Source organism: Elgaria multicarinata, chromosome 3 (genome assembly GCF_023053635.1).
Source record: "Elgaria multicarinata webbii isolate HBS135686 ecotype San Diego chromosome 3, rElgMul1.1.pri, whole genome shotgun sequence".
Taxonomy (NCBI): Eukaryota; Metazoa; Chordata; class Lepidosauria; order Squamata; family Anguidae; genus Elgaria; species Elgaria multicarinata.
Window position 1 is genome coordinate 153,182,889 of NC_086173.1, and position 23,923 is coordinate 153,206,811.

Here is a 23,923-nt window from a genome sequence, read left to right on the forward strand (position 1 = left end):
CCGTGACAGAGGCAGGTAAGCCCCCTGCCCCTTTACCTGGCTCCATCGCCATCGCTGCACGAACTGTGGCGGCACCACCGTCAGGTGAGTCTCCCTTCCCCCCCACTGTCCTGCATCCGTAGGCCACCCCTGACCCCATTCGTCTCCGCCTTTGTTGGAGGCAAATCAGGCCGCTCCGCTATCGCTTCTCCAAACTGAAGTGAAGAGGAGCACAGCCCTATTCAGCACATCTCTCTGACAACTTCAAACTGCACTTCAGCCTGTTTGCCACAGATATCAGATGGGTCACAGATCCTCTTTGGGGAGAAGACTGAGCCAAAATAGGAGTTGAGCCGTTCTGTCTCTTCTACCAGCATCTTGTCATCTTCGTTGCGCAGCTGGTTTACTATTCCTTTTGTCCTCTTTTTAGTGTTAACAGATCTGAAGAAGCCCTTCTTGTTGCGATTACCATCCCTCACCCGCCTCAGCTCATTCTGAGCTTTAGCCTTCCTGACACTGGGGGTCTCTAGACGCCTTATTTACCACGTCACGGCTGCACAGTGGCGCTGCAGTGTTTATATGATGCAGCCACCCACTTGCAGCCCCATGAGGCTTTCCCCCCGAAACTGCGCTTATATGTGGTGTTGTTTTACTGTGACTTTTTTAGTTGCTTCAAGGTCACCACATTGCTTCACCGTCTGTCACTGGTGGCCTCAGGGGTTGCTGTTGTTGTGTATAATGTACTGTCTGCAGTGAGCTCGGGTGGCAAGAGGAGAGTGTCTGTCAGCTGTTTCTAAGGTTCTGCAGGTCATTTGGGCACAAAGTACAAAAGTGATCTTCCTTCAGGGAGCTTTAAAGGATGCTTCTTTTTCAGTTTCCACTTTGATGTTAGCTGCGCTTGGCTAAAATCAGTGGAACACAACTTGACTCTGAGGCAACATTACTGACCTCTTTGCACTTAAAATACTGTAGAACTATAGGCACTAGATGGATATTAATAAAATAAATCTGTAAGCTGTTAAAAGGTAGCTGGATACATTTTTGAGGTATATATAACTTTTCTTTATTTTTATAAAGATAAAAAAGGGATAATCTAAAATATGCAATGCTTACAAAAGGACAGGAACTGTTAAAAGAAAAAACCCTTAGAAAGTAAAAAAAAAACTGTGATAATTCTGCTGTGTTGCAGCAAGGAAAGAAGGCTGAAGGAGGAGCTGCAGCCTGGGAGACGGCAGAACAGGCCCCATAGAGCGGCCATGTTGTCTTCCTTTTTGGTTCCCGAAATATGGTCACCCTAAGCATGATGAGATAACCCTTGTTCCCAAGGCTGTAACTTATTTTATTTAATGAAAATAACTAAGGTGGACATATTAGCTCTCTATAACAGCAATTTCCCTGGACTTGCTGAATCCAAGCCCACCGACAGGCCATTCTCAATGGAAATCACATGGAAGTTGCATTTGTCTTCATGAAACAGCAGAATGAGAGGCCTTTTGGGATATGGAGACTTTGGCAAGAATGTCACATCAGGATCTCTGACAAGCTACAATGCACCCGTGTGTGTGTGTGTGTGTTTGTGCAAAGAGAGAGAGAGAGAGAGAGAGAGAGAGAGAGAGAGAATTTTTGTAGCCATGGAAGCAATGCAGTAATGCAGTTAAAAAAAAATGTTGGTCTGGATTATTCATGTGCTTCCGTCTCTTTAAGAAGTGAGAGATGAGAGAAGTCCGGGAAAAGGGAGGGAGGAAATCAGGCACCATTTTAGCCCATGGAGTTCTGGTGTCTGTGACTGGAGGCCTCTCAGGGGGTCTTTGCAGAAGGGGAAAAGGAGCCCTTGACAAAGGGAGGTTTGATGCTTAGAGTAGACCAACCAGTCTGGTCTGCAGAGGAGGGTGAGCGAGGAAGGCTCTGAGCTGCCTTAACGGGAGATGCTGAGGTGGGCTTTCCCCTCTACATAAAAGAAGGGCATAATTGTCTCTCCTGCAAAGGAGGCTCCAGAGAAGGCGTAGAGGAGGAGCCCCCTGTCAGCATCGTAAAAGGACACCCGTCCCCCAGCACAGTTCAGAGACACCCGGATCTTCTTCAGATCCCCACTCAGGGACAGAGGAGGGTAATGAGGGGGGTCGAAAGCCCTATATACACCTCCACAATACCTCACAACCCAGATCCCTTCCTTAGGATCAAGTCCAATCGGGCCTTTTCTCCTCACAGACTCTCTGGCGACCCCCACAGCCCAGTATCCCTCACTTCCCCCACTGACTTCCCAGAAATGTCTGCCTGACGTGAATCCCTCACGTCCCAGGACAAAAGCATATGTGTCAAATCTCTCAGGATTGTGGGGCAGATCTTGCCGCTTGTCTCTCAATCTCACGCTTTTATGGTCCTCAGACAGGATGAGGCTGGGATGAGCTGTGTCTGGATCCAGAGTGACGTTTGCTGTTGGGGATGGAGAGAGAGGAGGAAAAGAGAAGGTCAGCAGAATCCTCTGGGACAATGGTGGAGGCCTTAAGTGTTAACACCCCACAGGGATCATCGATTTCCTCTAAAATCAGGGAATGTGAAAACAACTCAGTATGATAACAGGACCATGAATACCTCCAATGCTCACAGCAGAACCAACATGAAAGCTCCCCCAAACCACTTTCCCCAGACCTCTCCTCCCTTTCCCTCCCTCTGTCCTTCCGGTCCACCCTGAGTGGCCAAACTCCCCCTCCCCTGTATTCCCCTCCATTTCCCTGGGAAGCCCCCACAGCCCCTCCCATTCCATGCCCAATTTGCCCCTCCCAGCTAAGGGGCTCCTCCCACATTTTACAAGTAAGAAAAAAACCCCACTCTCAAAACATTCAACTCTTTGCTGCTTCCAGATCAGGGTTTTATTGCAGCCTGGCCCTGCCTCATTCCAGGAATTCCATGTTGTCTTCCCCTCCTGTCCCTCCTGAGCTTCTTCTCTTAAGAAGAAACAGACGGAAAAGCTCCAGGATGCCTTCTCAGTGGCAGTGCTGGGAGCCCCGCCCCACCCCCCACCCCAGGTGTGTGTGTGTGTGTGTGTGTGTGTGGGTGTGTGTGTGTGCTGGGTGAGGGGGGGTGGAGGGAGGCAGGAGAGCAGAGAATTCACCACCACCCCTTGATGCTGCCTCTGAATGGGCCAACTGAGACTTCCAGGGGGAAGGAGGAGTCTCCGTTCTTCTGAGCAGAGAGCACCCAGCTGGTTCTGCCCTCCCTCTTGGCAACAGATAACTGGGTTGTCAATAGAACTATGAAAATCTAGTATCTTGTTCGCTTTTGCAGCAGTTGGAGGCTCCACCTTGGGTGCAAGATACAAACATGCAAAGGAGCCCTTTCTTTTGCCAGTGTTTTGGGTGGCCCATTTCGTTTTATACAATGCTAATATGAGACTTTTGTGGCATAAAGACTGCACTTGCGCTAATTCTTGGGAATTAGGGGAGACAGACCTGATTCCGAAATGAAACCTTAGAGGTACATATATTGGAGGAAGGGTGCATCTTATAGAGACCACATAACACCGGTCTTCAAGGAACTGCACTGGCTGCCTCTACGCTTCCGGTCGGAATTCAAGGTGCTGGTAATGACGGTTAAAGCTCTAACCGGCTTGGGACCTCGATATTTGAGAGAGCGCCTCTCCTTATATATGCTTGCCTGAGACCTCAGATCTTTTGGAGGAGCCCTTCTCCGCATCCCACCAATGCAACATATACGCTATGATGGGACACGGGACAGGGCTTTCTCTGGGGTGGCACCCCGGCTGTGGAATGCCCTCCCCTTGGAGGCCCCATTGGCGCCAACATTGATTTCATTTCGACGCCAAATAAAAACATGGCTTTTTAACAAAGCCTTTGATGGTTAAACTCACTGACACATTGTTTTAACTCTTTTAACTGCTTTTATGGCTTTTAAATTATATATTGTTTTAACTTGGATCATGGTTTAATTTGTTTTTAACTGTGTATATTTATTGTTTTATACTGTATGTTTTTATCTGTACGCCGCTCTGAGATCTTAATGATATAGGGCGGGATATAAATGTTTTAAATCAATAAATCAATAAATATATTGTGTTTTTCATCAAATCCTGGAGAGGCAGTGGCTGTTCTGAATCAGTGCAGGGGCATAGTAATGGCCTGGAGAAAGGCTAGGGGTCAGCATCAACCCTGCAGGTGCTCCCCTGACGGGGCTGAGGCCTGCGCCCAAGATTCGGGCAAGGGGAGGGAGTCTTGCAAGGCCCTGGGACTGCTGGGCGACCACCCACCCTTTCCCCACTCCACACTGATTGCGTCCACCATTAGTGCGGAGGGGGAAATCGTGTGTTAAGCCTTGGGGAATCATGTGTTAAGACCCGCCAATGGGGCCTTCAATGCAAGCGTTAATAGGGCCTTTAAGGAGCCCATTCGTATGTGTGTGGGAGCGGGGAACATGGGATTTTCCCAAGGCTGGGGAAATTGTGCATTTCCCCCACTGCATTCATGGCAGCAGCAGGCAGGGAAAGGACATGATGGAGTAAGGCCAGGTCAATTCATGCCCAAGCACTTGGGCACAGATCTGTCCTCACACAGAGCTGCCCTCAGGGATCCAAGCGGACGTTTGCGCCATCCCTAATGAGGGCCAACAAAAAAGACTCAATCCAGACAAGATGGAGATACTATTACTGGGTGGGTCATCTGCCCAGCTTAGTGATGTTCAACTTGTTCTGGAGGGGGTCCCACACCCCCTAAATGATTGGTTTGTAGTTTGGGGGTGCTCTCAGACCCAGAACTGTAACTTGAGCCACAGCTGAACTCACCTTTTATCATTTTAGGCTGATAACCCAACAACGCCCTTATCTGCGCAGAGATAGCCTAGCTACAGTTCTCCATGCTCTGACCACCTATTGTCTAGATTACTGCAATGTATTATACGTGGGGCTGCCTTTGAAAATGGTGTGGAAAATTCAACTGGTCCAATACAAGGCAGCGGGATTGTTAACAGGGGCTGGCCAACGTTGTGAAGGACATGGGGCATTGCTGGCTGTACTGGCTCTTTCATTGTATTATTCTTTCTTCTGTATCTGTTCTGGTATGTGTTATGTAGCTATGACGGTATATGGAGTGTGGGTGGGAGTGTGGAGCTCTTGGCGCCGAGACTCCAAGGTCAGGTTGGGCCTCTCACCTGCAGGTTATCTCCCTGGTCGTTAGGATCATTGGGTTCAGTTGGGCGAAGGAGGGTGAAGCCCTCGCTACGGGGGGAGGGTTGTTAGGAGCCAGGGAGGTCCTGGGGCCCTAAAGTCCAAAAGGAGATAAAAAGGGCATCCTGTTTGGGATGATCCTCTTCTGTTCTGAATTGGTGGAAGAACACCCAGGTTAAGCATGGACGGGCTGCTCGGAGTAAGCTAGGGTCTTTCGTTTATTCTTGAAGTGTCTGGATTCCCTGAGACAAGGCTGGCCGCTTTTATGGCTGGCGGTGGGTTGTGTGTTTGAAGGTTGTAGATGGAGCCCTGGCTCCTTGCAAATTGCCCCTTTGTCGTCTTTCCTTTGATCCCCTCTCCTTCCCTTCCTCTTCTCTTCCCCTCCCGCCTTTGCTGCTACTACCTCCGGCCAAAACCTTACGTGTTAGTTTTAGCTGAATGGTATTCAACTTGTTTTGGCCCTTAGCTGAGTGTGCGTGTTTTTATTCTAGGAATCTCTGGCTCGTCCCGGTTAGGAAGAGGGCTAGGGCGAGGGGTGGCCGGAGAAGAGAGGACGTTTGGTCCGGGGGCCTACCTTGCAGGAAGGTTGGATTGACTCCAACCTTCGTCTACAAACGTGATCATTCCAGCTGCCCTGGATGTCAGTCCATGTCAAAGTGCTGGTATTGACCTTCAAAGCCCTAAAAGGCTTGGGATCAGGTTATCTGAAGGACTGTCTCCTCCTGTATGGACCTGCCCAGACCCTGAGATCATCTTCAATGGTCCTTCTCTGGGAGCTACAGCCAAAATAAATGAGGCAGGTGGCTACCATGAAAAGGGCCTTTTCTGCTGTGGCACCCCAGTGGTGGAATGAGCTTCTTAAAGAGCCCCCTCCCTCCAAACATTTATTTTGTGTCATTTGGGGGTTTGCCCTGAAATGCACCCTGCAAAATCAGGCATATCTCCGAGATGAGACCAGGGGGTATCTATACATCCTATTCACCCCATGGTGACTGCGCAGTAGTGCTGTGCGGTTTATGTGACACAGCTGCCAACTCACAGCCCCATTGGGCTTTTCACCCGGAAACTGTGTTTTTCTGAATGTGTCCATTTACTGCGACTTCTCCCTTTGCCCCAAGGTAACAATGTTGTGTCTTTGTGGGTCAGTGATGGGCAGAGCTCTGGGCGGATCGGGAATGCAAGACCCAGGCTCGGCTTGACAAACAGAATGGCCGCCGGCGTTGTGGTTTTTCTGGCCAGATAACCTGAAGGCCCTTCTGACGTCTGAATTGATTGTTTTCCTCATGCAGCAGTGACACTGCGGATTTTTGAGGGAATCAAATACCAAAGTAATAAATAAACACCCAGCCCTAGTAATAGGTTTCCTTGTCTCCCCGATATTTCAAATTTGTATGTTTTTCTTGAAAGCATCAAGCCATTCTGTGCATATTTGCAGTTCAGATGCATGTTGAAGTCTTTCACAGAGATATGACTTTGACGGTGCCAGAGGCTCTTCCCTCAGGGGAAAGTCTACTGTGACGGGCACCTGTGGGCTAGTGCCAATAACTTCATCCGCGTATTTCCTTCTCCAATACCCCCTTCACAGTTTTTCAACTCTTCTAAAATGTTTTGTCATTTTTTGTTTTGGTTAATTAAGTATAAAGCTATATAGTATAATGCTGAACATCTGTCAGACAGGTTCGTCCTGGAATCCCTCTTTTATAAGCATATCATTCGCTACAGCCTTTGACTTATTAATAACCGCAGTGATATGTTGACAGGAAAAGTAAAAATTTGGAGGGGTCTGGAGGAGTCTCTCCGGTGATCTGTGAACTTCAGAACTGTCTACTGGAGCGTCCAAGCTGTGCCTCTACCTATGTTCAGCCTGTATGTTTATCAATAAATTCTAACGTTTTAAAATACCAATGACGAGGCCCAATGCTGGTCAGACCATCCTGTCTCTTTGAATGTTCCTCAGTGAGATACCTCTGCCTGCTCTAGTGTGCATGGATGGCCAGAGCTCCACACGACTGGGAACTTTGCTTTCTCACATGTCCTGATTGCATGGAGCCCTCCCTAGGCGCAGTCACCTCTATACATGGGCACGTTTTGCAAAAGTGCGCTTGAATGCAAGGGGGAAGTATGGAGGGGAGGAACCCATAGCTCCACCCCCCTGTCTGTGTCTGCTTTGTTGATATGGAGAACCCAACATCACTACAGAGTTGCTGATTACTCATAATTAACCTGTTTATAGTTCCGAAGAGTGGGGGACAGAACGGTTTAAGCACAGTGAAATGAAGCCAGTGAAATATCGGACCAGTCCATATCTCTCCAGCGCATTTGGTTCACATTGGTTTTGTGAACCGCCATGGAGCTTCTGCTATTGGATGGTACAGAAATGTAATAAATATATAAACTGGAAATGTACCTTTCATCAGAGGTAGTCGAGTTAGCAGCGCATCTGGGGAAGGAAATGATAGAAACTTTAAGAGGCCCATTATGAATCAAGTAGAAACCAATCTGGTAAAAGGGAGATCCTCTTCATGACTTTAAACTGATTCCAAATAACAGTACAATTCTATGCGTGTTTCTCAGTGTTTCGTTCCATCTGAAGCCAGTGGGGGAGGCTCGTGGGGAAGGTTACCAAGTCAACCCACAACCGCACCACAGGCTATGGGTCTGGAGTGGCTTCTTAACCACCCCAACAAGCCACCCTCCCTAGATTCAGACGACATGAGAAGCCTTTGCCCAGCCAGAATAACTATGCAAACCAGGCCAGCACTCAACAAGCCCAAGCCACCGGGGCTGATTAGCCACCCTGGAGTCATGCAAACTGGCCCAGTAAGTCCCATCATGTTCAGTGCAGCTTAACCTCAATGAAGCACATCTAGGACTGCAACCGAAATAATAAAAAAACAAAACTCTCTGTAGAACATAGAAAATGAGAAGCAGAAGGCTTCTCATAGAGGTTGTATTTAATTCCCCTTCCTATGGCTAGAACAGCCCTCATGGGCTACAATTTAGCCTTGTAAATCTTATATACCTGAAGCTCCATTAAGATTTTATAAAAATTCCTTCCCCTGTTCCTGTGTTTGCTTCATTGTCATTCAATACTCATGAATTCGTAGCCATTTAAACCAGGGGTTTAGTCCTAATCCGACCTATGGGGCACCACAATCTGGCCTGCACAGCCTCTTGGTCTTCCTCCAGGGGAATGAGCTTAGTCTCCAAGCCCCACCCTCTGGAGGAATCCCCTTGGAGGGCTCCCACACACACAGCTGTCTCTGATCAGGGATAGTAGTGGGCATGTGCGGCAGCCTGAGCAATGGCACTCACCTGGGCTAGACTGAGTGACCACATTACACCAGTTTTAAAATCTCTTCACTGGCTGCCAATTAGTTTCCAGGCGAAGTATAAAGTGTTGGTTATCACCTTTAAAGCCCTACATGGTTTGGGTCCAGGCTACCTGCGGGATCGCCTCCTCCCATACAATCCGCCCCGCACACTCAGGTCCTCTGGGAAGGATTTACTCCAGACAACGAAAACAAGGCTGACAACTAGTACCCAGAGGACCTTTTCCTCTGCCGCTCGCAGCTAATGGAATGACCTGCCAGGAGAGATTCGTCAACTTCAGTCTTCCGGATTTTAAGAAAGCTCTAAAGACTGATCTCTTCCGGCAGGCCTACGCAGTTGAATTTTAAGATGCCTTTTAATAATGTGCTGCTTTTAATGATGTATTAGTTTAGAATGTTTTAATTACATGTATTTTATGGTGTTTGCATTTGTGTCGTACCCCGCCTCGATCCAAAGGGAGAGGCGGGTAACAAATAAATAAAATTATTATTATTATTATTATTATTATTATTATTATTATTATTATTATTTCTCACAGATGGAGCAGTCCCAATGTGCACCCCTTCTCATCCCCATGGCTATCTCCAATCTCGGAACAGAGACAGGAGCATGGATGAGAGCAGAGATAATGGGGACGATGGGAATGAGTGGCAGGACTGACCTTCCCTGTCCAGGGGATTCCCAGCACCCAGGCCGCATCACATCAGATCAGAGGGATGGATGCGGAGGGGGCTGGACCTCTTTCTCTGTCAGGGGAGGAGGCACCTTTGCAGACCTCCTTCCAGCATCAGTGGGGGGAAAGGAATGGGGTCCCATCACCTGCCCCGTAGTGTGTGAGGTGGAGGGCAATCTGGGCCCCACCCCAAAATAGCTCTGCAGCCTTGATTTTAAAAAAGGAAAGGGAGGGCTAAATGGACAGTTCTCACAGTGGAGATCAGTGATGGGGACCCCGAAGGGTGAAGGGAGACCACGGCTATTGAATCTGTGAATAAAGAAGATGGTGTCAGGGGTAAGCAGCATGGAAGGAGAGGAATCAGTGGACAAAATTCCCAATCGAGAGAAGCAGTGGGGCCCCCAAAGGGAACTCATTCCTTATCTCTTTCCTGCAGTTTAGATTCATGAGTGAGGGATATTAGGGCTTTTCTGGTAGCACTGGCAAATAAAAGCCAACCGGCAGCCTACACTGGCTGGTTTGACGCCCAATGTGAGGCGGCTAAGAAAAACCTGTCTAGGGAAATAAGGGAATTCCGCAACAAACCACCTGAAGAAGCCTTAGGAAGCCTTATAAAATGTAGGTCGGATTATAAAAAACTGCTTAAAAACAAGAAAGAAAAATACACTAAAACTCAATGGCAGAAACTAGAACAGGCAATTTCAGAGCGGAATGAAGGCAAATTTTGGGACCTAGTTTCTCGGGGCTCAAATGAGATAAGGTCAACACTGGACGTATCTATCTCTGCACCAACTTGGGTCAAGTATTTTTCTAATATATTTGATGCCCAACCCTGGCAACTGGGTGAGCCAGGGGCACATCAAGAACTATCTAACCCAACTGAATGGCAACTGGTCACTAGCAGGGAAATAAAGACTCTTGTCTCACGTTTGCAACTTAAGAAGGCTCCTGGGGAAGATCTCTCACCTCTGGAGCTTTATAAAGAACACTCAGAATGGTGGATACCAATCCTTGCTGCTCTGTTTACCAGGATTAATAACACCGGACAAATGCCCCCCGGATGGAAAGTGAGAATCATCTCCGCAATTTATAAGAAAGGAGACAGGAATGATCCAAAAAACTATCAGCCGATCAGTTTGCTGGACGTCTCCTCAAAGTTATATGCAAGACACTTACTTCAAAAATTACTTGATTGGCTAGAAACAAACCAATTTATACATGAAGAACAAGCTGGTTTCAGAAGCGGATATAGCACCATCGATCAATGTTTTACTCTGAATTACATCATCAGGAAATATACCAAGAATATCAAGAGTCATCTATATTTCGCCTTTATTGATTTTTCAGCCGCCTTTGATTCAATAAATAGAAGTAGATTATGGGAAAAACTACAAAACACCAATATTGACCGTAGACTATTGATGCTGATAAAAGAGCTATATAGTAACACTGAAATGAGGTTAGAGTTGGCCTAAATGGCTTTCTAACAGAATCCTTTAAAACAACCCGGGGAGTTAAACAAGGATGTCTCCTGGCCCCTTCCCTCTTTAACATCTATGTTAACAACCTAGTGTCACAGTTAGCCCAAGTAAACTCCCCTTCCCCAGTAATCATGAACAGAAAGTCTTTACTTTAATGTACGCAGATGACATAGCACTAATCTCTCTCGCGCGTTTGGGCCTGAAAAAGCTTTTAGGTACTCTCAGCTCTTATTGCAAATCTGAAAACCTGGCAATAAACTATACTAAGACAAAGATAATGGTCTTCGGCAGCCGCAGACCTACACACAAATGGACTTTGGACCAACAGGTCATTGACCAGGTTCGCTCATTTAGATATCTGGGTATTCTCTTTAGTGAGTCCCTCTCCTGGAAAGGGCACAGGGAGGCAGCCAAATTGAAAGCACAAAAAACTATAGGGGCTCTAATGAAGTTTTATTATAATAAAGGGGGACAGTTGATCGAACCTGCCCTAAAAATCTTTAACACCAAAGTAATAACGCAGCTGCTTTATGGGTCTGAAATCTGGGGGTCTGACAACACCACAACCAAAGCCTTGGAGATTGTGCAGAACAACTTCCTTCGAAAACTTTTCTCTCGTCCATCTGGTACCCCTGCAGCTTTTTTGCGCACAGAAGCTGGTAGTCCTTCAGTTAGGGCAAGAATTGAGAGTGCGCAGCTAAAATATTTTAAACGAATCGCCATCTTGCAAAATGAGCGTCTTCCTACCAAGTGTTTTCTAGAAATGGATAACAATTGTCTTTGGACAGTAATATTCCAAAAGCTCTTGTATAGTTATCATCTCCCTGAATTGAAGTTTGCTCTAAGCATGGATAAGAAGCAACTAAGGGATTGGTGTTTTGGGGTAGATTCCAGGAGGGACCTGCAACTTATTAAAAATTCTAAATTCTCTTGGTGGTTCCCTCTTCTAAAGAGAGAACACTATAGAGCATGTTATCTGTCCAAATTGAGGCCACTGCCCCTGAGAAATGCTTTCATTGAATTGAGGCTTCAAGTGATGCCAGCTGCAGTGCTGGATGGACGCTACCCCAAGGTACCATTTGAATCGAGATTATGTATCTGTGGTCAACAACAAGTGGAAGACATAACACACTATATGTTAACTTGCCCTTTGTATAGGGACCCAAGAGAGAGACTCCTGAAACTGCTTCTGACTCCTTCTCGCGTCTTTATTAATCTTATTCCTGCTATCCTCCCTTCCTTGCTTCATATTATTAATCTTTCTCTGTCCTCTGGTTCATTTCCTTCTGCTTTTAAACATGCTACAGTCTCTCCCATTCTCAAGAAACCTACTCTTGATAGGCTATCTCTGTCTAACTACCGACCTGTCTCTTTGTTGCCGTTTGTTTCAAAGATCCTGGAGCGTGCGGTCTACTCTCGTTGTCTTGACTTTCTTTCTAGTAACTCTGCTCTGGATCCTTTTCAATCTGGATTCCGTCCTTTGCATTCCACCGAAACAGCCCTTACTAAGATCACCAATGATCTCCTTAGTGCCAAGTCTAAAGGCCATTATTCCGTTCTTATTCTCCTTGATCTAACTGCAGCCTTTGACACGGTTGATCAAGATCTTCTCTTAGATTCCCTTCATGACCTTGGATTTTGTGGCTCTGTCTATAACTGGTTTGCCTCCTATCTAGCGGGTAGCTCTTCCAGCGTGTTGGCTAATGGCAGCTCGTCTTCCTCTTTTCCCCTTTCAGTAGGGGTTCCGCAAGGCTCGGTGCTTGGCCCGTTGTTGTTTTCCTTATACATGTTGCCCTTGGGCAAGCTTATTCAATCTCATGGCCTCCAATATCATCTGTACGCCGATGATACACAACTATATCTGTCATCTCCGGAACTTTCTCCTGATGTTCACGATCGTATCTCAGCATGTCTTTCAGATATCTCAGCTTGGCTGTTTCATCGTCGTTTGAAACTTAATATGGCAAAGACTGAATTGCTTGTTTTTCCTCCTAAACCTTCTCCTCATCTCATTCTCTCTTACTGTCAATGATGTTACGCTCACTCCGGTCAAGGAAGCTCGTAGCCTTGGCTTTATATTTGACTCCTCGCTCTCCTTTATTCCTCATATTGAGGCAGTAGCTAAATCTTGTCGTTTTTTCCTGTATAATATTGCCAGGATTCGATCATTTTTGTCTGTCTCTTCTGCCAAGACGCTTGTTCATGCGCTGGTTATTTCCCGGTTGGACTACTGCAACCTTCTTCTCTCTGGCCTTCCTTCTTCTCACATCAGTCCGCTGGTTTCTGTTCACCACTCTGCCGCAAAGATCATCTTCTTGGCTCGCCGCTCTGACCATGTTACCCCGCTTCTGAAATCTCTTCATTGGCTTCCAATTCACTTCAGAATCCAATACAAACTTCTCCTGTTAACCTTCAAAGCTTTTCACGGTCTAGCTCCTTCCTATCTCTCCTCTCTCATCTCACACTATTGCCCCGCTCGTGCTCTTCGCTCCTCTGATGCCATGTTTCTCGCCTGCCCAAGGGCCTCTACTTCCCTTGCTCGGCTTCGTCCATTTTCGTCTGCTGCCCCTTACGCCTGGAACGCTCTTCCAGAACACTTGAGAACTACAAGTTCAATCGCAGCTTTTAAAGCTCAGCTAAAATCTTTTCTTTTTTCTAAAGCTTTTAAAACTTGATTTTGATCTGACTTTTATACTGTTAGTTTTACTCTACCCTGTGCCTGTTTGGTGCATTCTCTTCCCCTCCTTATTGTTTTATTATGATTTTATTAGAATGTAAGCCTATGCGGCAGGGTTTTGCTATTTTATTGTTTTACTCTGTACAGCACCATGTACATTGATGGTGCTATATAAATAAATAAATAAATAAATAAATAATAATAATAATAATAATAATAATATGGAGGCATGAATGCCCAAGCAGAAACAGTTCTCTTCCTCCTTAGCGATACCAACAGTTATGTCACTCATAAAGTGGCCCTGTTTGCACTGGCAGCGAAAACGATTAGGAAGAGAGAACTAGATAAAATTGCTATAAACTGCCACGGAGACTCAAAGTGCTGAGCGAAATGAGAGCTTTAGTCACAGTAAATTCAAGCTTGTCTGCATGGTTCTCTTGGCTATTTTAAACTGTTGTGTACTTTTTTAGTTGTATGCTTTTCTGTGGATGTATTTGTCATGGCCTTCGGCTAGCACAATAAACTGATGATGATGATGATGATGAGTGAGGGATATGGAGTCAAGAGTAAACAGGGAGGTTGACACACTACATTATTCTGGATGGTGAAAACCCAAAGCAGAATTGGAGAACCTTCAAGAAACCTTCTCCAGTCTGGGCAGATGGGCAACAAAATGCACTCTGGGTATTCCTGGAGGAAAAGGAAATGGTGGCCAGGCTGCCCAAATGGAAGCCTGCTGTTTACTGCTGTTGCCACCATTTGTAGCACCAACAAAATAAAATAAATTAATGCCCAGCACTGCATCCCTGCAGCCCTGCTTCCTTACCTTGGAATTGTTTCACGACTCTCTCCAGAAAGGGATTTATTTCATGGAAGTCCCAGATCTTCTGCTTCAGCTCTGGAGGGAAAGCTGCTGGATTCTCAAATGTCTCCTTCTCACTCCTGGTGGCGAGGGAAAAAGGTAACCCACATCCATTCAATCCAAACAGAAATTGCAGAAAGCTCAGAACAGAGAACGGGCAACTTTTGTTGAGGGAGGGAGCATCAGCCACACTGGCCCATACAGAACCCTTTGGGAGCCACACCAGTGAGCATGGCTGGGGGAGGGGGGTGAGCGGGGCGGATGGGATGCTTGTGTTTGTGTCTAGTTAGGGTTTGTGGTCTGTGTTTTGCCTGTGCTGCAGGGGTTGCCTGCGATGTTGTTTTGGGAGAAGGTTTGGTCTGTGGAGTTTTTGTATGTGTGTTTTGGGGTGAGATGTTTTGTAGGCAGAGAGGAGCCTTCAACCATGTGTGATGGAGGGAAGGAAGAAAAGGAGTGCTGGTCCCTGTTTTAATCACTGAGATGTTGGAGTCCATGAGATGTTGGAGACCAATGTCCTCTACCCAGGAGCATGGAGGGAGCCATGTGCTTCCCATGCGATCCAGACCCTTCCCACAATCATGGAAATGAGTGGGATCCACTTACCTCTGCAAGGTGTTTCTCACGTCCTGCAAAGAAAGGAGAGGGAGAAGAGGGAACTCAGTGCCTGCCAGTCACCCATCTATGGTACCCTGGTCCTTCTCATGCTCAAGTGCTGATGCTTCCACATAGCACCCCCCCCCCCCACTCAAGGACTATGAGGAATAGATAAAACATCCTACAATGGGGGTTCAAGAGGCCTTGGTCAAACACTCAGGCTTTCACAAGAGACAGACACTGATCTGCATTTTAAGGCAGTGGTCTTCCACAGGTCCAGATCCAAGAACCATGATGGACCCCAACCTGCAACATGGGCCCCACTTTCAAAATTGCCCAGCAGGGTGGCACCACCTTTGCAGTGACCCATCTGGACTGATCTTGTGACCCACTTTTGGGTCACAGCCAACCATGTTGGCCTATTTCCCTGTGCAGAGTCACTGACAGTTTAGAGTCTCTCTTTTAGGACAAGAAAGTACTCCAAGATGGGAGCATTTCCCTTGACAAAAAAGAGGAATGCCAGCAGTGACAGTGCTTCAAGCCCTGGCTTCTTCAAATAATGGGAATTTCCACAAACCCACAAGAATATCATAGAATCATAGAATCATAGAATAGCAGAGTTGGAAGGGGGCTACAAGGCCATCGAGTCCAACCCCCTGCTCAATGCAGGAATCCACCCTAAAGCATCCCTGACAGATGCTTGTCCAGCTGCCTCTTGAAGGCCTCTAGTGTGGGAGAGCCCACAACCTCCCTAGGGAACTGATTCCACCGTCGCACTGCTCTAACAGTTAGGAGGTTTTTCCTGATGTCCAGCCGGAATCTGGCTTCCTTTAACTTGAGCCCGTTATTCCGTGTCCTGCACTCTGGGAGGATCGAGAAGAGATCCTGGCCCTCCTCTGTGTGACAACCTTTTAAGTATTTGAAGAGTGCTATCATGTCTCCCCTCAATCTTCTCTTCTCCAGGCTAAACATGCCCAGTTCTTTCAGTCTCTCTTCATAGGGCTTTGTTTCCAGACCGCTGATCATCCTGGTTGCCCTCCTCTAAACACGCTTCAGCTTGTCTGCGTCCTTCTTGAATTGTGTTGCCCAGAACTGGACACAATATTCTAGATGAGGCCTAACCAGGGCCGAATAGAGAGGAACCAGTACCTCCCGTGATTTGGAAGCTATACTTCTATTAATGCAGCCCAAAATAGCATTGGCCTTTCTTGCAGCCATATTGCACTGTTGGCTCATATTCAGCTTGTGATCTACAACAATTCCAAGATCTTTCTCATTTGTAGTATTGCTGAGCCAAGTGTCCCCCATCTTGTAACTGTGCATTTGGTTTCTATTCCCTAAATGTAGAACTTGGCATTTATCCCTATTAAATTTCATTCTGTTGTTTTCAGCCCAGCACTCCAGCCTATCAAGATCACTTTGAAGTTTGTTTCTGTCTTCCAGGGTATTAGCTATCCCACCCAATTTTGTGTCATCTGCAAATTTGATCAGCGTTCCCTGCACCTCCTCGTCCAAATCATTAATAAAAATGTTGAAGAGCACTGGGCCCAGGACTGAGCCCTGCGGCACCCCACTCGTTGCCTCTCCCCAGTTTGAGACGGTTCCATTGATAAGTACTCTTTGAGTCCGATTCTGTAGCCAACTGTGGATCCACCTAATAGTTGTTCCATCTAGCCCACTTTTAGCTAGTTTGTTAATCAGAATGTCATGTGGTACTTTGTCAAAAGCTTTGCTGAAGTCAAGATATATGACGTCCACAGCATTCCCACAGTCCACAAGGGAGGTTACCTTATCAAAAAATGAGATCAAATTTGTCTGACAGGACTTGTTCTTGACAAATCCATGTTGGCTTCTAGTGATCACCACATTGATTTCAAGGTGTTTACAGATTGACTTCTTTATAATCTTCTCCAGAATTTTCCCAGGGATGGATGTCAGACTGACTGGTCTGTAGTTCCCAGGTTCCTCCTTTTTGCCCTTTTTGAAGATAGGGACAACGTTAGCCCTCCTCCAGTCATCCGGCACCTCACCCGTCTTCCATGATTTTCCAAAGATAATAGACAAAGGTTCTGAGAGTTCTTCTGCTAGCTCCTTCATTACTCTTGGATGCAGTTCATCGGGCCTCAGGGATACACTCATTCATTGGAGAAATTCGATGCTAGGGCATTCTCCATAAGCGTGCAAAATCAAAACAATCTGTTATGCAATTAGGAGTATTTAACAGTGCTGGGGGTGGGAGGAGTTTAGAGTGAACCTCCCAGATTGGGGGTGGGGGAGGAAGGTTCCAAGGGGTGGGTTTCTCTTAGAACAGGGCAGTGAGACATGGGGCTTCTCTAAATAAGTGATTTATAGCATGCTCCTGACTGGCCTCTCACGGAAGTTTGGGGTCTTTCCGACGATGTCTCCTGCACCTTCCCCCATTTATTCCGTTAAAAGAAAACCCCTGGATATCCCGATTCTTCAACTACATCTCAAGACTTCCCACCATGTGCAGCCAAAGTTGCACTTCAAAACCTCCACTAGAGGGCGCTGTCCCCTTCATTCTTGCTATGAGCACCAGGAGAATGGAGAAGTTTCTAATTCCAGGCCAGCTGGTCATCCCTCTCCTGAGGGTGCAGGCAAGGAGGCCACTATTGGTCCAAGAACCTCCTGAAACAGGGTAGAATTTCAGGGGGGCCTCTGGGACCCATTCCTGAAGCTGAATTTGGGGTGCATTGAAACTCCTGAGTCTCAGCAGGGGAAGGAAAAATGTCTCTGTTTAAAAGAGGGAGGTTGCAACGGATCTCCGCTTGTGGCAAGGTGAGAACCTGAGCAGCCAGACTGGCATTGGGAGGGAGAAAGCTTCTACACCTGAGCCAGGCAGGCTCTTTATTTCCATTAAACTATTACTCCTATTGGCTGGCTGGGCTTCTGGTGCAGGGGGTGCTCCTCCTCCTCCTCCTCGTCCTCTTCCTCCTCCTCCAAGCCACGTAGCCTCCTACGGGGAAGCTGTTGTTGCCTTGACTCGACTTGCTCCAATGTGCCCGACAGACAGTGAGTGTGTGTATGGGTGTGTGTGTGTGTGGTGCCTCCTCCGCCTCCGCCTCCTCCTATTATTATTATTATTATTATTATTATTATTATTATTATTATTTATTTATTTATTTATTTATATAGCACCATCAATGTACATGGTGCTGTACAGATAACACAGTAAATAGCAAGACCCTGCCGCATAGGCTTACAATCTAATAAGTTGTAGTAAACAATAAAGAGGGAAGGAGAATGCAAACAGGCACAGGGAAGTGTAAACAGGCACCGGGTAGGGTGAAGCTAACAGTATAGAGTCAGAACAAACTCAATATTTGAAGGCTATAGGGAAAAGAAAAGTTTTTAGCTGAGTTTTAAAAGCTGTGATTGAGTTGGTAGTTCTCAAGTGTTCTGGAAGAGCGTTCCAGGCGTAAGGGGCAGCAGAAGAAAAAGGACGAAGCCAAGCCTGCTGTCCTCTCTGTGCTGCTGTTGTGGCGTTTATGCATTTATATTTACTCATTTATTATCACACGAAGCGCTTTTCTCCTGCTGCTTTGTTTCCCTCTCTCTCGGCATACAGATCAAGGCAGGAGAGGTGCCTGAGAGGACATTTGAGTTCAGATTTTAAAAATTCGCTATAAATCACTGCATGCAGGGATCTGATCCAAACTTGGCCAGCCTAAAGTCCTCTTTAAAAGCTGCCACAGTGCCAATTTTCATGTGTTTATCTTTACAACTGAGTGAGGTGTAAGCATGTCTGTTACTTCCCATGTAGCAGTTACCCAACAACGGAGCGGTTTTTCACCAAACTCTCTTGTGGTGCGGAGAGAGGGACCCACTCTGGAAATTGGGGTGGAGAACCGCCTCAATGTAGCTCCGTCCTAAATTTTGGGGCAGAGAATACCCACTCTGCATGCCCCTAATGTACACAGGTCTATTTTGAGCCCCTGGCCTGGCCTTACCAATGGCAGACTTCTCCCTGTGCTTTCCCAGGCAGGAATGAAGCCTTCCTTTCCATGTCAAAAGCAGCAGGTGATCGGGGTTATAATTTTCCCAACTTTGCTTTGGCAAGAATTCTCTTAAAGGTATCACCTTACGGTTGCCAAGTGTCTAAGGGGCCTGCAGTGCCTGCCTTGGGCCTTTTCCATCTTTAGATGATGGAGGCAGGAAGGTCTTGAAGTCCACTTTACCCTTGGGAGGAAGTTCCTGGGCTGTTCCTGCCACCGTCTTACCTGCAGGAGTTCACTCGCTGGCTGCTGACCCTTCTCCTCCAACTCCTGGATGAGGCTTTCAAGAGAGGAGAGTTCTTCAGAGAGTTTGGCCTGGTGCTCGTCCCTTCTCCTGGCAATCTCCTCCTCTAAGCCTTCTATCAGGGTCAGCAGAAGCTTCTCTTGTTCCTCCAGAAGCTGCCGTAGTTGTCTGAACTGAGCCACTGCCTTTTCCCTCTCTGCTTTGGTTTCCTTCTGCAAGAAGTGGATGGAAAGGGGAGAAAGGGGAGCCAGAGTCAGAAATAGGACCAAGCTTCACAGCATCAAGAGGCTTAAAGGAATTTTATAGGGAAGTTATTTTAAGTTTTCAGAGATCTTAAATCCATGTTCAGAGAGAAAAAGATTCCTATAAGATCATAGAATCATAGAATAGCAGAGTTGGAAGGGGCCTACAAGGCCATCAAGTCCAATCCCCTGCTCAATGCAGGAATCCACCCTAAAGCATCCCTGACAGATGGTTGTCCAGCTGCCTCTTGAAGGCCTCTAGTGTGGGAGAGCCCACAACCTCCCTAGGTAACTGATTCCATTGTCGTACTGCTCTAACAGTCAGGAAGTTTTTCCTGATGTCCAGCTGGAATCTGGCTTCCTTTAACTTGAGCCCGTTATTCCGTGTCCTGCACTCTGGGAGGATCGAGAAGAGCTACCAGGGCCCACTCTCAGCCTGGCCTTTCATTAGCCACCGTTCTGGGAGGTTTGGCCATTCCAGGCAAGAGCTGTTCTGCAGAGCCAGGCTACCTGGGGGCTTTGAATTCCTCTGCAGTTTACGTCACATTTTGACTCATATTGGCTGAAGCCCTTGTTCCCTTCCTAGGGGCTGCCTTGATAGGACCTCATTGGGGCCGCATTCCCCCCAAGCCCTGTGGTTTCCTTCCTGTGGGTTTGGACTTGCTAATCTCCATGCCAAGGAGGGAGCAGGGGGGTTCCAGCAATCATCCAGGTACTGGAGCCGCCCCCTTCGGCCCTCTTCCTGGCTTCCGGTGACCAATTGCCAGTCGCCATCTGCCAGGACCGCACCCCGGATCAGCCACGGAGCAAGGTCAGAGAGCAGAAGACCTCGCTCAGGGAGGAACAGTCAGGGTAAGTCCCTGAATGTTCAGCTGCGCATCTCCGCCTATTTGCCCCGAATCAGCCGCTGCGTCATCTAACCAACACAGCATAGATTTGGAGCCACCCTGGGGCAAAGACCAAGTGCTTGAGCGTGTGGTGGTTGGACAGCTTCAGGCGTTTCTGGGGGAAACTGATCATCTAGACCCATTTCAGTCTGGTTTCAGGCCAGGGCACAGCACTGAAACAGCCTTGGCTGCTCTGACCTACTCCGGGTGAAAGACAGGGGAAGTGCTGCCCTGTTGATCTAACTGGACGCCTCAGCAGCTTTTGACACCATTGATCATGGTATCCTGCTGGATTGGCTATGTGAGATGGGAGTAGGAGGCTCCGTGTTCCAGTGGTTCCGCTCCCACTTGCAGGGCCAATTGCAGAAAGTGGTATTGAGGGATTCCTGTTCTACCCCATGGATATGAAGCCACAGGCCTCTATTCCATCCCCCATGCTGTTCAGCATCTCTATGAAGCCACTGGGGGAGGTCATTGGGGGTTTGGTGCCATCTGTATGCTGGTGATGCTCAGCTCTACTTCTCCTTGTCATCGGAGACAGCTGGAGCTGTGAAGGTGCTGGACCAGCGCCTGGAGGCTGTAATGGGCTGGATGAGGGCCAATTGACGGAAGCTGAATCCTGATAAGACGGAAGCTCTGTGGATTGGTGGTTCCCGAGTCCGGGAATTGGGTAAGTGACCTGTTCTGGATGGGGTTGTCCTCCCTCCGAAGGAGCAGGTGTGTAGCTTGGGAGTACTCCTAGATCCATCCTTGTCACTGGAGGCTCGGGTGGACTTCGTGGCCCACAATACTTGGGTCAGCTTTGGTTGATCCGCCAGCTATGGCCTTTCCTGGACAGGGATAACCTAGCCACAGTAGTGCACGCACTGGTAACGTCCCGATTAGACTACTGCAATGCACTCTGCATGGGGCTGCCCCTGAAGACGACTCAGAAGTTGCAGCTAATGCAAAATGCAGCAGCTAGACTGAAGACGGGTACATCTCACAGAGACCATATAATACCCGTCTAAAAGGAATTGCATTGGCTGCCTGAATGCTTTGGGTCGGAATTCAAGGTGTTGGCAATGACATTTAAAACCCTAAACAGCTTGGGACCTCGAAACTTGAGGGAGCGCCTCTGCCTATATATCTGCCCGCCTGAGATCTGCTGGAGGAGCCCTCATCTGTGTCCCACCAAAGGGAGACATACGTTATAATGGGACAGGGGAGAGGGCTTTCTCTATTGTGGCACCCTGCCCGTTGTGAACTGCCTTCCCCTTGGAGACCCGACTGGTGACAATGCTGGCTTCATTTCAGCGCCAGGCCCCTGGCTATACGGAAGTGCTTTGGCGCTGAGTGGCGCCTTGTACCTGCATTTGCCTTCCTTCCCGGTATCTTTACGGGAAGGGAGACAAGTGCGAATTTTCCTCCCCGGCGCCTCTGAAAAAACTTTTTTAAAAAAATGGGGGGAAGGAGGAAAGAAAGGGGCCATTCATCCCCGGGAGGGGGTGGGGGGGAAGGAAAGGAACGTGGCTGTCCCTCCTTTTTTTAACTTAGAAGGCACAATATGCAGAGGTCCTCTGAAAATTTGTTAATGCACAGCTCTCTATATTTAAATTATAAAATTATAAAAAGGGGGAAGGAACGGCACTGTTGCTCTCCTCTCCTCTCTCCCCCCTCCATTTTAATCTCCCCCCCCCCTGTTTATTGCCACGTAGCTGGCTCCACTACCAGAAAGGTTGGGTAAAATGCCCTACTTTTGGGGAGCGGAGTTTCCAGGGTTTGCCTCTGGATGGCTTCGTATTTGTGGCTGCGTCATCTGTCTGAAAATGGAAAGATGTGCATTTACGGAGGTGTAAACAGCCGAATGGAAAAGCCCCAGGTTAAAACATGGCTTTTTCTCAAAGCCTTTGAAGGCTATATTCTCCATGGTTGCACATAGTTTTAATTGTTTTCAATTGTTTCTAGTGCTTGTTAAAAATTTCTACTCATCTTAATTTGTAGGCGATTTAATATGTTTCTCGTTGTTTATATTCTGTACTGTCTACATTGTTCTGTTTTTATCTGTATGCCGCCCTTAGATCTCGGTGATATAGGGCAGGATACCAATCATTTAAGAAAGAAATAAACAAATAAATAAACGATATCATATGGACAGACCCCTAGTAAAACTGACACTTACAAGAAGTTCTTTATTCTCCTTTTCTGTTTCTGCCTTATATGCCAGAATTCTTTCTCTCTCTTCCCTGAGAATCTCCAGGCGACGACGGATCAGATCCTGAAGGAAGAACAAAAGTTCATGTTTGGTTTAGAGAGACAGAAAGAGGAAGTGAACAATATTCCTGTTCTCTGACACCCGTCTTTGTACTGGGGAGTGGGGAGGTTCTCAGCTGACTTTTTCATACCATTAAAGCCTAAAGAACAAGTCCCTCCATCCACCGGGAGTCTGAGTTCCACATGCACTGAGATGGGGATTGGGGCTGGGGGTCACACCTCCACCACCACCACCACCACCTTTGGCCGACACAGTAAACACTGCGGAACACACAAACCCACCCAGCTTGCTGCTGGAGCAAAGAGAGAGAGAGACAAACAGACAGAGAGAGAGAGAGAGAGAGAGAGAGAGAGAAAGAAAGGTGTGAGAGGAGCAGCTGCAGCATCTTGCCCCTGCTCCCCCGGTGTGGAGAGAGCCCCCACCCTCCACCCTCCCGAACCTTTTCAGGCTTCCCCTGGCTGCTATTTACAGAACAAAGAACGTGCATGTTCACTGCATCCATGCTAGAGGAACATAACAAAGAAATAGTTTAGTCCCAGTATTTTCTTATTGCAGGGACTTTTCAGAGAACTTCCCACGAAGAACCCAGAGTTCTTCCCCCTCCCCACCAAGGTCCACAAAGTTTTCCTACCTTGTACTCCTGGGAAGCCTCCTCTAGAGGAACCACCTCATGTTCTTTGTGCTCCTTGGATCTGTCACACACCACACAGATGGGGGTTTCATGGTCTTTGCAGAAGAGCTTCAGGGGCTCCTGGTGTTTCTCACAGACTCCCCCCTTCTCCTCTGCCCCCTTGGCCCCCTGATCTCCGAATTTCTTGGCAATTTCAGTAATCTTAGCCAGCTGCCTATTTGGCTTGAGGTTTTCCTTCTGGAAGGTTCCTCTACACTCGGGGCAGGAGGCCTCTGTGTCCTTCTCCCCCCAGCACTGATTCAGGCAGGCTCGACAGAAATTGTGGCCACACTCTGTAACCATTACTGGATCCCTGAAATACTCCAGGCAGATGGAACAAGTGGCTTCTTCACAGAGATCCTGGACGGGACTCCCAGCAGCAGCCATGCCTTCCACACACTGCAGACAGAATTAGTTTCACTTTCCCGGCTTTCAGGAAGTGGGCGTTTGCTTGCTTGTAAATGACTCACTATCATCAGCATGTAAGAAACAAAGAGACCGACATAAAAGCTGAAACAGAACAACCGCTTTATATTAAGAAATAGCACCACACCAAAAATAGTGGCATGAGGTAGCAATACTTCAAAACAATATTTAGGACTAAAACCATTACAATATTATATTAGTATTAACTCCATAACTCCCAGAGAACAGAATGGGATGGCCCAAAATGGCCACTTTGAAACAAGGGATATCAACCAAACTCACCAGTCACACATCGCTCCGAGGCAGGGATGCCATAAGCCACGAAACATCTGAAGAAACTGCATTCTGATACCCGTTCCAGGCCATTGTCTGTATTGTGCAAAATGGTTTCATGATCTTTGCAGAAGAG

General features: G+C 47.4%; 1 protein-coding gene across 1 annotated transcript; it reads right to left on the reverse strand.

Moving 5' to 3' along the window:
• Positions 1 to 1,855: 1,855 nt before the first annotated feature.
• On the reverse strand, positions 1,856 to 23,527 carry LOC134396067 (zinc finger protein RFP-like). Its single transcript, XM_063122419.1, has 7 exons — positions 23,050 to 23,527; positions 22,326 to 22,421; positions 19,017 to 19,247; positions 14,785 to 14,807; positions 14,146 to 14,261; positions 7,563 to 7,595; positions 1,856 to 2,412 (listed from the first exon to the last, which is right to left on the reverse strand). The coding sequence occupies exons 1-7, from the start codon at positions 23,473 to 23,475 to the stop codon at positions 1,895 to 1,897; spliced, it is 1,443 nt and encodes a 480-aa protein (XP_062978489.1). The 5' UTR covers positions 23,476 to 23,527; the 3' UTR covers positions 1,856 to 1,894.
• Positions 23,528 to 23,923: the final 396 nt, after the last annotated feature.

What these genes read in the sequence shown, in the direction of transcription:
- LOC134396067 (XM_063122419.1), bottom strand. Translation starts at nt 23,475, where the DNA reads ATGGCTGCTGCTGGGAGTCCCGTCCAGGATCTCTGTGAAGAAGCCACT. An exon ending in AGGCTTCCCAGGAGTACAAG is followed by an intron (nt 22,422 to 23,049) that starts GTAGGAAAACTT and finishes TTCTTCCTTCAG; the next exon opens with GATCTGATCCGTCGTCGCCT. An exon ending in GTGAGAAACACCTTGCAGAG is followed by an intron (nt 14,262 to 14,784) that starts GTAAGTGGATCC and finishes CCTCGCCACCAG; the next exon opens with GAGTGAGAAGGAGACATTTG.